Source organism: Macaca nemestrina, chromosome 10 (genome assembly GCF_043159975.1).
Source record: "Macaca nemestrina isolate mMacNem1 chromosome 10, mMacNem.hap1, whole genome shotgun sequence".
Taxonomy (NCBI): Eukaryota; Metazoa; Chordata; class Mammalia; order Primates; family Cercopithecidae; genus Macaca; species Macaca nemestrina.
Window position 1 is genome coordinate 29,878,602 of NC_092134.1, and position 13,844 is coordinate 29,892,445.

Sequence of the window (13,844 nt, forward strand, 5' to 3'; positions counted from 1 at the left end):
TTTGATAATATACAATACAATATTGTTAACTATAGGCCAGGCATGGTGGTTCACACATGAAATCCCAGCACTTTGAGAGACCAAGCTGAGGAGATTGCTTGAGCCCAGGAATTTGAAACCAGTCTAGGCAATATAGTGAGACACCATCTCTACAAAACAAAACAATATTCTTAACTATAGTCACCCTACAGTGTAATAGAATGCCCCAACTTATTCCTCCTATTTATCTGTAATTTTATACGCATTCACGAATCTAACAAATATTTATTAAATGCTTACTCTGCACCAAACACTGTTTTGGGTACTGGGGGCAGCCATAGGAAAAGTATGGATAAAGTCTTACAGTGTAAAATTATTTGTAAAAGGGAGGCCTCACAAACTTTCAGATTTCTGATGAATCGCATTGATTGTTATCAACCAGGTGGTCTTGGAATGCTACCTGGGAGGTCTTCCAGCTTCTGGTCTCAGTCTTTGCAGTAGCATAGGGACCATGACTTGGAGAACCTGGGCAGATGGGAGGCTGAAAGGTGAGAGGGGAACTGAGATCTCATTTACCTGGGCTATTCCAATTTCACTTGGAAGCCATAATTCTCCCTAGAACTGAAAGGCATGTGCTTCTCATGTTTCTAAATGTGCTTTGGGAAGGTGTCTGTGACTGTTATCATACACCATCATTCTGCTGGCCTAACAGCAGCCTTAGACCAACTCCTTCTTTGAAAAGTCTCACAAATATTGGAGACTGCTATATTGTAGACGACAGAGGTTTTGTGTAGATGACTCATTGTTGCTTCTCCCAGGTAGAATAAGAAGAGATGAAATGGATTCAAAACATCTTAGTTTGTCCACATATACTTCATGCTAGATTTCAGGATCACATTATAGGCAATGGAAGGCAGTGAAGCCTGATTGAGCCTTGCTGGGTAATTCTCTCTCTCTCTCTCTGATTCCCTGAAGATTTCTTTCTCTTTCTTTGGCATATCCAAAGGCTCCCACTCCTCTCACACTAAAGCTTGTGAGAAACCTCTCAGATGCTGACAGGACTCTTTCAGGTTGCTCACCCTGGTGAAGGGCTGGTGGTTCCCACTGGACCCTTGAATATTTCTGCATCATTCTCATTACTGTCTTGCAAAATGTTTGGAGTGGGATTTTTCCATCCCTCCCCTTGGTGAAAACCACTTTTCATAGGTTGACAGAAATTTGCATTTAGGGGGTAGTTTTTAGTTGTTCAGCTTTTGGGGAGAAATGATGCAAATACAAACCCAGGGCTTAGTTCTTGGGAAATTCAGGAAGTGTCTCCCAGAAAGGGAGGGGGAGAAGGACATTTGTCAAAGTGCCTCTGCTACTGGTCCTCACATAAACACTCTTTCTCTTTTGTTCGTGCTGGACCCTGAAGAATAAAACTCAAGCACAAAGCAGAAGAGGTACTGGCAAGTGAATGCAGCAGTTTCCTAATCCATGTGGATCAAAACGTGCAAGTTTTGATTCTGTAAAGAATCTTCCTTAGCATGCTGGATTAATCACATGGATTAATAAAACACAGTCGCCTTCTCTCACTGGTGCCTTCAAGTCTTTGTACTTGCCCCCCACCCCCTCTTTTTTTTTTTTTTTTAAATCCGATGGAACTCTATGGGAACAAAAGGGGTGACTTTTCTATGAGTACCATGGCCATCAGTCCATTGGTCCAAACCCTGTGGAAGGTAGGCTCCCTGCATTTCTCAGTGTGCAAAAATCTTGTTTTGCACCTTGGGAAAAACTCACGGTGTCTTTTGGACTCTACATTTTGTGTAGTTTTGCTGTGAGTGAAAAGTACCACATTGAAGTTCTTTACTTGCAAGCAAAAGCAAAGGCTAAATGAGAGGCATTTAGTACATGGTGATTAGGGCCTTGGTTAGGTGAGTATGCATTTGTCTTAACACTGTTTAGCCTGCTTACCTTTAATGCACCTGTACCTCTCTGTTGTTTGGGACAAGACCAGTTGGTCTATGTCTAATTCAACCACAGAAACAGCTAACATTCCTTGAACTTGACTATGTGCCAGGTACTGTTATGACACTTTTCATCAAGTGTCCATTTAATCCTCATAAAAAATCCTATGGCGTAATCATATATTATCTCCATTTTCTGACAAAATAAGTGGTTGTATTGAGACAACTTAAATCTGGTACCCTTCATAGCTTGTGACCATAACCCACGCTGCTATTCTTGCATACCTGAAGTCTGTTTGTTTAAACCTATTTAATTGTGCCTTCAACAATTAGATTCATGTGCTTACTCTATGTTTTAATGTTTCTTGGTGTGCGGGGACTTTAAAGAGGTAAGATAATATGGTAGATCATTTCCTGTTTCAGACCACTGTTGCTGTTATTCATTAGTTAGAAAACCCTTATTGAAAGCCTCATAGGAAAAAATAATACAGAAGGAGAAATGAATAGAGGGAGCAGCTGAAAATGGGAGAAAAGCAAAATCTTGAAATATACTAAGATATGTGGATACTTTGATATCTGGTACTTACTTGTTTTAGTGCCATTGTGATAGAGTGAAGGTACTTATTTTTATTTCTTCATAGTCTCTATCCTGCACAGCACCATCCCCCTTTCATTCCCTCCATAGTGAGAATTCTCTTTTTCTCTTAGCCTATTTGGCCTCTGCTTCAAATTTACAAGTAAAGAATAATTCTGTCGTCACCAGTAAGCTCCTTGGCCTTTCTCAGGCAGATTGGGGCAATGGGTAAGTGAAGAACCAGAGAAACAGAGGAACCAGAAAAAATCCCAAGAGTAAGAGAAGAAGAATTACAATGTCAAGTGGGGTGAAGAGGAAGGGCAAGGGAGCCTGTGGTGGTAGCTGGGTGAGGGTGGGCTCTTGGGAGCTTGGATCAGGAGAGGATTGAGGAGAGGAAGGGAGGGACAGTTTCTGTATATATGAAAGAGAGTGATGGGGGAGAAAGAGAGGAAGAGGGTGGAGGGGAAAGGGGGATAGAGAGGGAGAAAATGAGCGAAAATTAAGAAAAGAGGCTTTTAAGGAATTTGTTGTGTCTTGTGAATCTAAACCTTCTTCAGTATTTCCTCAATAGACTGACATTAAGATTTAAATTAATCTTCAATTATTTTTGGACACCAGTTAAAGTTTATTTTATCAAGACTTCTAGGCATATGTAGGCCAGAAGGGAGCACGGGTGGGCTTCACTTCTTAGGGGTGACACATCTTAAAATCGCCAGACTGTGTGCATATGTTTTACCTGACTTCTTCTTGGTCTGACTCTGTCATTAAAATAAGTGGGAAATGCCGGTTGTTTCTCCTCAGACATGTGTGAGGTAGCTGATACATTTAGTCAATTTCTGTTCAAAATAGTATGCGTTGAATATGTAAACTGATAGTGAAGAAGACATCATCCTTGCCTTTTGATAAAAGAAAAACTTCAGCCAAATTAAATGTAAAGGAGTTTAATTGAGCAATGAGCAATTCATGAATCAGGCAGCCTCCGGGACAGGGTAGGCTTTGAGGCTCCTGTGCAGCCACGTGGTAGAGGAAGATTTATGGACAGAAAAGGGAAATTGAGAAACAAAAAATGGAAGTGAGGTATAGAAACAGCTGGATAGGTTACAGGTTGGCGTTTGCCTTATTTAAACATGGTTCAAACAATTGGATTGCTTGGTGACTTGCACAAGTGTAGGCTATGGTCTGCTTACACCTCAACTTGTTACAGTTCATGATGTACAGGAAAACCTTTAGGCTGAACTTAAAATATGTAAGGAGGTAGCTTTAGGCTAAGCTTGATTTAACACCTTATAGAGCTTATTTTCTAGGGGAAGGAGCAGAAAATAAACCATTAAAACATACAAACAATGCAATTACAGATTGTGAAAGGGACTATAAGGAAGGTAAAATTGAAGTAACTCCCTGGGAAAGTGACAGTTAAACCTGGATCTGAAAAGTAAGGAACTAGTTATACAAAGAACTCTGGAGAAAAAAAATGCCTCTTAGTAATTTTTAGGGAAATAAGATTTCCTTACTTCTCTCTTTTTGAAAATCCAGGTAGTCAGACAGATTAGAATTACCTAATCTGAACAATATAGAGAGAAATGGGCTGAGAAAAAAGAACATTATCAAGGATGTGTGGAACAATAACAAAGTGCTAATATTTGCATTGTTGAGTTCCTGCAGAAGAGTAGAAGGTGGGACTGAAAAAGTACAAGAGTCCCGTCTTATCCAGGGGGAAATATGTTCCAAGATCCTCCCAGTGGATGACTGAACCTATGAAACTATGGATCATATATATATACTATGTTTTCTCCTATACATAGATATGATGAGGTTTAATTTATAAATTAAGCACAGTAAGAGATTAATAACAATAACTAATAATAAAATAGAACACTTATAACCTTATGCCAGTATCACTACTCTTGTGTGTTGGTGCCATTATTAGCTAAAACAAGGATTACTTGAACACAAGCACTGTGATATTGTGACAGCTGATCTGATAACCAAGATGGCTAGGAAGTGGCTAGTGGGCAGGTAGCATATGCAGCATGGATACACTGAACAAAGGTGATTCACCTCTCAGGTGTGATGGAGCAAGACGGCACGAGATTTCATCATGCTTTTCAGAATGGTGCATAATTTTAAATGTATGGGCCGGGCGCGGTGGCTCAAGCCTGTAATCCCAGCACTTTGGGAGGCCGAGATGGGCGGATCACGAGGTCAGGAGATCGAGACCATCCTGGCTAACACGGTGAAACCCCGTCTCTACTGAAAATACGAAAAACTAGCCGGGCGAGGTGGCGGGCGCCTGTAGTCCCAGCTACTCGGGAGGCTGAGGCAGGAGAATGGCGTAAACACGGGAGGCGGAGCTTGATCTGGTCACTGCACTGCAGCCTGGGCGACAGAGGGAGACTCCGTCTCAAAAAAAACAACAACAACAAAAAAAAAAACACAAAAAAACCCCCAAAATGTATGTGTGGTTTATTTCCAGAATTTTCCATTTAATATTTTCAAACTGTGGTTGAGTGTGGATAACTGAAACCATGGAAAGTGAGATGGTAGATAAGGGGGTCTTCTGTATTTGAAGAAATAATGGCGGAAAACTTCCTAAATTTGGTCATTACCTTATCTTCCTAAATTTGGCCATTAAGATAATAACCAAATTTAATCTTTTCCCAAATACATTTAATCCTTTCCACAATATTCTTCAATTTGTATTTTTATGATTGAAAAATTTATGAAAAAGTATATTTTGACTCCTTTGTAAAGCAAGGAATTTTGTGGACTATACTTACTCCTAATGCAACGTCTCATTTTTGTTTATATAATTTAGAATTTGGACATTTTCAAGTCAAATTTTAAAGAAGAGCATTTATTTGGTATATTCCTGATCCTTTGCATATCTTAAAAAATATCTTACCATCGTATTTCCATGTGAATAAAAATTTAACAAGAAGTAAAGTTATTTAGTGTTTGCAGATGTTAGGACATTGTCTTTGGCATTTGAAATTGCATAAAAAGAAGCATGGTACCAACCTTATTTTTGTATAGAAGTAGATGTTCTTTATTTTTCTACCAAGATACTTACACATTTTTCTTTGTGAACAAAAGAGATGGAAAGTAAAATTTGCTAGCATAAGTTAATATAAGACTCCTTTAAATTAAGTTTACTTAAAACACAGTGAGCTCTTTTGGTTTGAATTATCAGAATTTTTCACCTCATTATTTTTCTTAAATTATGTCTTTGCTTATTAATTGGATTTCAGTTACTCTTTCTATATTGTCAACAGGCAACTCCAAAATTTCCTAGGTTCCTCATCCTCCATCATATTTTCTATTCTCTCACAACTTTCATTTCTTTGTTCTTTTTTCTTCATTAAAGGTGGGCTTCTCAAGTTTGTTCCGCATATCGGGGTTCTGCCAAGTACAACTAACAGAAGCTGCCATGCCCAATGTAGAGACCCTGCCCTAGTTTCTCTCCTCTTCTCAAGATGGCCTCACATTCTAGAACAGCCCTCTTCCTGTGTCAGTGAGCAGACTTTTCTTAGAAGCTCTCAGCAGACTTCCGCTCAGATCTCATAGACTTTAACTAAGTCGTGTGACCTCCTTTAAACTAATAACAGTAAGAAGAATGAGACCACCATTAGTAGAGACTTTCCCTTGAGCTGGGAAAAAGATGACTTCCTTGAGGTATGGATATTGAACAAAAGGTGGTTTCTGTGTGTGAAGAACATAATTTCTATTTGCATCAACAGTGTCTGCTCTATCCTTCTATTGATTTGATTTTTTCGTTGTGTCGGTTATTCAATTTACTCATCCATTTTGCTATTGGACATTTAATTTCCTTGCAATTGTTCCTTATCTCACCCTGCTCTGTTTTGTCTCTGCTGATTGGTCTTTGCTGTTCATCCTGTTGTTTTTAATCATCAAAAGCTCTTATATTGTCGTTTTATCCTGTTCTTTTCCTGGTTTCTGTTCCTGTTCAGTAAGGCTATGTCTTTTGTATACCATTAAGGATGCCGAACTCTTTTTCAAAAATTCCCAAAATGACTGTTTCCAGGAGGTTTTTCTGAGCCTTCAAGACAACCTTCTCTATTTTGCTATAGAAAAGTACCTATTATACTTATAGGTAGCATTGTATTAATTCACATTTTAAAAATCTTTGAACAGCAGTATCTCTGGTCCTTGGTGTTTTTTGGAAGACATGTTGTACAGATGTCATTTGCATCTGTTCTTTGTTCACTTCGAAGTTATTTGAATCTTTCTTTAGTTGGTAAGTATAAGCTAGGCCTGTTCTCAGGGCTTTGCCTACATCCATCTAGTGTTCTTCTTCCACAATAAGGTAGGATCTTCCTCCACTGTCTTGTTTTCTGGTACTCATGAATTATAAGAAAGTTTACAACTCCAGCAAGCATGATTACCACAAGGCCTCTTACTGACTTAATGCTTCTCATGTAGATCTCTAGGTTCTGGGATAGACCATACAACTGCTATTCTTATCTCTTTCTTATACATTCCAGCAGGGTTCAAGGGCAGGGATGGAGTAGTACATGGCCTGCCTTACACATCAGTGTGCATAATACATAGAAATGACTATGATTTTTTGTTTTTATTCAGTTTTATTGATATATTGATATATTTTGTTTCTCCCTGTGAATAGTTATTATCATATAGTAGTAATCATAGGGTATTTACAATTGCATGCTTTGCCTTAACATGCCACAACATCATTTTTTTCAATATTGCCTCATAGTTCAGTTCAATAAACCTATATACATATTCTTTTAATGGCTCAATGATATTATACCCAGTTCTTTCAATTATTGAATTAACCACAGACCTTCGCTTTCTAGGGTTGAGTGTGTGGGCAACTGGTTGGGGTAAAATCTCTCCTTCCTGTTTTTTAGTCAGTTGGGGATCGTTTGTTAATCTCTCAGAGTATGGCTATGTATGGCTCCCCACCTTGTTCTCATTCCAATTCTTTTTTATGTAAATGTCTTTTAGAATCAAGCATAGCATATTTCTCAGGCTTAGATTTTAGTAGGAAGTGGGAAGAGGCTGCACCTGGGAATGATGGCTAGTAGTTGGCACTGTTCTTTGAATAACGAATTTTCACTTGATATTGTTGATTTTATGGAATTTTGCCATGTAACCTTGTCTACATTTCATAGCATCTATAAAAGTGGTAATTATTCACAATAGCAAAGACTTGGAACCAACCCAAATGTCCATCAACGATAGCCTGGATTAAGAAAATGTGGCGCATATATACCATGGAATACTATGCAGCCATAAAAAGGATGAGTTCATGTCCTTTGCAGGGACATGGATGAAGCTGGAAACCACCATTCTCAGCAAACTATCACAAGATCAGAAAACCAAACACCTCATGTTCTCACTCATAAGTGGGAGTTGAACAATGAGAACACATGGACACAGGGAGGGGAACATCATACAGTGGGGCCTGTCAGGGAGGTGGGGAGCTAGGGGAGGGATAACATTAGGAGAAATACCTAATGTAGGTGACAGGTTGATGGGTGCAGCCAACCACCATGGCACGTGTATACCTATGTTACAAAACTGCATGTTCTGCTCATGTAACCCAGAACTTAAAGTATAATAATAAAAAAAAAAGTGGTAATTACAAAAGATGGTGGAGACTGTCAGTGATGCTGTGATGTCAGCTCTGGGAGGGGCTGACCAACAAGCTGTTCCACATTTCTCATTGCATGATAAATAATTTCTTTATTAACAATGAGCTTATTGCCACTTTCCTTAAGACTACACAGGTAAGCAAGAATGCATTTTTGATAGTATGTAGTTGGAAACTTGTTTTCAGCCATAAATACCTCACGCACTAGTCTTTGCTTCAACCTGCAGTTCTGTCAAGATGGTACCTGACTTTGGAATAGAATCCACAGGGTCGACAGCATATGAGAATCTGGATACGGATGGCTTATTGTAGTGCAACCATGTCACTCAGTTGCCAAGGGATTCTGCTTAGGAAGGGCAAACCACTGGAAACAGATGCATTTGTATAGGAGTGCCTCTTGTACTCACACTGAGGCTTCCAGAGAGGAGTAACAACTTTTCTCTGCTAATTACATCTACTAGAGACCCACTTTATTTCAGGACTCTCTTGCGTGGCACAGAGATGATTTGGAAAAAGAGTGTTCTGCTATACATCAAATGGCATGACTTAGGCATTTCACAATGTACACCTGTGTTGGTACCTCATATCGTATACCACAAATATACACATTTTTTACCCATAGCTTAAAAATAAATTAAAAATAATTTAGAAAAAGAAAGTAAAAAGAGTATTCTCTGTTATATATGGCTAAGCGCTAGTGTTAATATGTTTATTCATTTATAAACCACAGTTATGTGCTGTATTGAATTAGGATGGAAATAACCTACTAGTTATAGCAGTAATAACATTATTTATTTAAATATTTGACCAATTCTAATTTAATATTTAATGGCATGTAATTAAGGAAAGTGATTACAGTCAAAACTGTGGGGGATTATAATCTGCTTCCTCTATGTTGTAGAAAGAAAAATTATCTCTTTTCTATGAATTTTCTTGTTATTTAACATTGAAGGATTGTAATTAATAAGAGCATGCTGCAGATATTTCAATTATTATGAAAAATTCATTTCAGGAAGTATGGTCAATGGAGTGAGAAGTTCTGTAATTTCCATAACTTGACAAAACTTATTGCTTTGAAGACTTATAACTGTGCACTTATCATTGCTTTGAAGGCCTATAACTCCATGTGCATAGTTATTATCATACAGTAGTAATCATAGAGTATTTACAATTGCGTATTTTGCCTTACCATTACATCTTTATTTCTATATTGCTTCATAGTTCAGTTCAGTAAACCTGTATACATATTCCTTTAATGGCTCAATGATATTATACCCAGATGACTTACTATAATATTATTGAATTAAACACTTATCCTTTGTGGGACATTTAGGTTGCTTTTATTTATTTATTTTGCCTTTCATGAATAAATTTAAAATGCTTGCTTCTATAAAACTCAAGAACCATATTGAAATAAACTATTGCACTGGCTGCATATTTAATGGTAATATCAGCAAAATTAGTCCTAATGAAGCATCCAAGATTTACAAAGTTCTACACAGAGGACAACAAAATGCCATAATTTTCTGATTAATTGGTTTAATCTGCAAAGGTGGTGATGGTAAAAGTGCTGTGAATGGATGGCACTGGAATAATGATAGTAATGATGAGCACAGCATCATCAACAACAATAATAGTGATAAAACATTTACTGAGCCCTTATTATATGCCAGGCACTCTTCTAAGTGCTTTCTGTATATCAACTTACTTGATCCTCACAGGAATCCTATGAGTAAGGTGTTGTTATTATCCCCATTTATAGAAGAGAAAACAAAGAAAGAGAGGTGAATAATTCCTAGTTATTATAGAGCTAATATTTCTTGGATGCTTTAGGTTGATGACTATGTAACTGATTTACATATATTCCTTTATTTAATGATCCCAAAAATTCTTATGAGGGGTATAATTATACTCCAATTTTGTAGATGTAGTATTTGAAGCCAAAAGGGGCAAGTCAGGTGACTGAGGTCACAGTGCTTGTAAAGATCAGAGACTCAAACCTAACTCTGCCTAAATCCAAAAGTCAGGCAAAAGCTAAAGTCTTAGCTACTAAGTTGTACTGCCATCATGGGACCTGAATCCAGTGAAGTTAAATGATTTACCCAGAACTACCTTGTGAACAGTAGCTGTCCTATACTGGAACCATGTCACTTCTCCCAGTTCAGTGTCCTTTCTGATACTCTGTTGTGACTTCTCTTTTTTGTATCGCCCTTTCTCAAAGCTGCCTCTCTCTCTCTCTCTCTCTCTCTCTCTCTCTGTGTGTGTGTGTGTGTGTGTGTGTGTGTGTGTCTTCACTTGTCTCACTCTTTCTGTAGACCAACTGTCTCTGCTCTGTTTGTACATGGACGTTTGTAGGCAGCCCAAAATGTGCTGTTGTCTCCCAGGTCATCAGACTTTCCAGCCAGTTGATCTAGCCCCTGTGCCTCAATTTCAGATTTTTGAGAACGAACAATTTAATTGATCCAATCCATCCCAGGGCTTACTCAATCACCTGTGTTGGTGTGTGTGTGTGTCACATGGTACCAGGCTATGGGTGGATCAGTTTCTCTAAGACGGGTATATAGGCTGCAAAGTAGGGGTTGACATGTCACTATGTCACTGATTGGAACCAGGCAAAAATCCAGAGCTTTCTAAGTAGGGTAAAGGGGCTGTGTGGGCCTTGTCATCCACCAGTGACTTCACTGCCCAGCCTTTAAGTTCTCATGTATAATTCTGCATGGAGGGGTTTAATGTCTGATAGTTACCCCTCCTCTGTCATCTACGTGGCCATTTCAGCAGCTGTCCTCTTTGCACCATGAGAACACAGCTCCAGGAAGTTTGAATTAGATTAATTTTCATCTTTGCCAATGAGGTGGGGAGGTCTTCTTTATCTCGATCCATGATTCAGCTGCCCTTCCATCCCTCTTTATTATATAACAACAATGAAAACAGCTAAAATGACTAATTTTGCACAACTGTAGGAAGACCTCCAGCCTTTTTCTAATTTGGTCACATCAGGTGACATTTGGTAACATGCCTGGGCTTGGCTACTGCTTCTTGGCTGAATTGGAAGATGAAAAAGATAAACGTCTTTCCTTGTAGATATGTACATTAAAAGCACCCGGATATACTAATTGGTAGTGCTTAATATGTTTTCAATTCAATGAATTTGTGCCATTAAAACTAACAGCCCTGGAGAAAAACAGTGGACTTTCTCTTCGTGTTTTAATTGGGGTATTAGTAAAAATTCTGGCATCTGAAATGTTATTAAAATGCATGTCAGGAAATGTTTCCTTGTTTCCTTCCTTCCTTCCTTCCTTCCTTCCTTCCTTCCTTCCTTCCTTCCTTCCTTCCTTCCTTCCTTCCTTCCTTCCTTCCTTCCTTTTTTTTTTTTTTTGTGATGGAGTTTCACTCTTGTTGCCAACGTGGAGTGCAATCAATGGTGTGATCTTGGCTCACTGCAACCTCCGCCTCCCGGGTTCCAGTGATTCTCCTGCCTCAGCCTCCTGAGTAGCTGGGATTATAGATGTGTGCCACTATGCTTGGCTAATTTTTTGTATTTTTAGTAGAAACAGGGTTTCACTATGTTAGCCAGTCTGGTCTTGTACTCCTGACCTCAGGTGATCCGCCCACCTCAGCCTCCCAAAGTGCTGGGATTACAGGCGTGAGCCACCATGTCCAGCCTCAGAAAGTGTTTTATTTGCACTGATTCCAGTGCCTCAGCTGACTGTATTGCTTCTTTTAAGATCATTCAACTACATACTGACTTTTATAAATGTTCTTTTTGAAATGAAAAACTTTGTCTGTAGTCAAAGTTTTTAAAAAATCTTTGATTTCAGCGGGTTTCCCATTTTAAAGCAAGATTTTAATTTTGCTGCACTGAATTATTATTTTTATCAGAGCAAAAAAGTGGTTAATCAAAAGGAATTGATTTTGTGATTTAAATGCCTATATAGAAAAAATTAAAGGAATATATGGAATGTCTCCATTTCTTACAGGAAGACATTTAGGGGAATAATTTTGTGGGTTTCTTGGGTGTAGAAGTGGTTTGTTTTCACTTGTGAATGTTAGAACTTTAAATTTTGTTAAATCACATTGGCAGCAAACATTGATATTTTGAAAACGAATTATTCCATTTGGATTTGTGCTAAAATTCTACTACTTGCATATTTTCTTTTTATTTATTAAATGGTAAAACAGCTCTGACAGCTCCTTAGAACTCTGCGTGGTAGATGAAGTGGATAAGCTCTACACAGGGTGAGGACGTAAAGGGTTCTCAAATAGCACCCTTGCATGTGCCCAAGCACTTGCCTGGTTATTTTCTTTCTGACATCTGGAAGAGCAGCAGGGACCTCTGTGTCAGGACAACGAAGTTTTCCTATCAGTGTCTTCCTTCAGAAACTGACGTAATTGCTCTAATTTAATGCAGTTCAGCTGTCCTTGCATGTTGTAGCTTCTATCATGAAGTTTTGTTTAAGAGTGAGCTTGTTTCTGTAAAAAGATGGGATGAGGGTGTGGGGAAATGAATATATCATCTTTCAATCTGGGTTTCCTTTTTTTTCTTTTTTAAACTTAAAAGAGCTAATGTATTTTCTAATTTACAGGCTTTCTGATGAACTTTGCTTAAGCTTATTTCATAGTCTGTAGTATGGGGTAATAATACTACACTCAGTCAGATTTGGGGATTAGATGAGAATTTATACATGGAACACCTAGTATAGTGCCTGGAATATAGTAGGTGCTCCATGCATATTTGTTTTTCTCCATCCCTCCTCTCTATTTGAGTACCTTTTAAAATGGAACCCAGGAAGGCATTCATCCTTGTTCAGGTCTCTGCAAGGGTAAAATAACATATCCCAGACTAGATGGCATAAGGGTTGAAGTCTTCAGTCACTTGATATCTCTACATCCTTTAGTTGTTAGAACATTTTGTTAAAAGGTTGAGGAGCCCATCAAGTTAAAAGGTTGAGGAGCCCATAAACTCAAGTTTTGAGTTTTATCGTATGTCAGAGGTATCTACCCTTGCACCCCACTACCTAGAGGGTCTGTAAAAATGCGGATGTGCCTGCAAACTGGTCAACTTGGCGTAGATATTTTATCTGTCTATCTATCTGTTTATCGATCTATCTATCTATTTATAATAGGTCTCTCTCTCTCGACTCTGTTAGTCAGGGTTCTCCAGAGAAACAGACACATAAGCTATATATAGATGTAGACAAGAAAAGATTTATTATAACTATTGACTCACATGATTATGGAGGCTGGGAAGTCCTCCTTATCATTGTTATCAAAATTTCTTCATCTTTAATATTTATTTCTTTGAAATATACTTTTACATTAATATAAGGCACTCAAGATTTCTTTTGATTATGTTACCATGGGCTTTCTTTGTCTGTGTTTTTACCTTAATACTATTTATGTCTTTATATTTAAAATGTGCTTTTTGTAGGCAACTTGTAGGTAGGTCTTGCACTTTTAGTCAATCTGACATCTCTGTCTATTAACTGAGGGTATTTAGGTCACTTACATTGTATTACTTTAGTTCGGTTTAAGGCTATCATCTTGCTTTCATTTGTCTCATTTGTTCTCTGTTCTTTTGTCTCTTTTCTGTCTTCTTTTGAATTAACTGATATTTTATGATTCCATTTTATCATCTTTTTTGGCTCATTATCTATAAAGCTTTGTTTTGTTATTTCAGTGGTGCTTTAGTGTTTGGCTCATTATCTGTAAA

The 13,844-nt window shown here is 38.1% G+C and overlaps 1 protein-coding gene across 17 annotated transcripts in view; it reads left to right on the forward strand.

The window, feature by feature from the left end:
* The window catches only part of C10H12orf42 (chromosome 10 C12orf42 homolog), a 193,300-nt gene that overhangs the window by 132,919 nt on the left and 46,537 nt on the right, over positions 1-13,844 (forward strand). Inside the window, exon 1 of one of the 17 annotated variants that reach the window (XM_011769065.3) lies at positions 2,659-2,727. The exons of the other annotated variants lie outside the window; for them this stretch is intronic. Within the exon in view, the coding sequence (XP_011767367.2) occupies positions 2,724-2,727 (4 nt within the window). The 5' untranslated portion in view covers positions 2,659-2,723. Of the gene's footprint in view, positions 1-2,658; positions 2,728-13,844 lie in introns of those variants that run through there. 17 annotated transcript variants of the gene reach the window in all.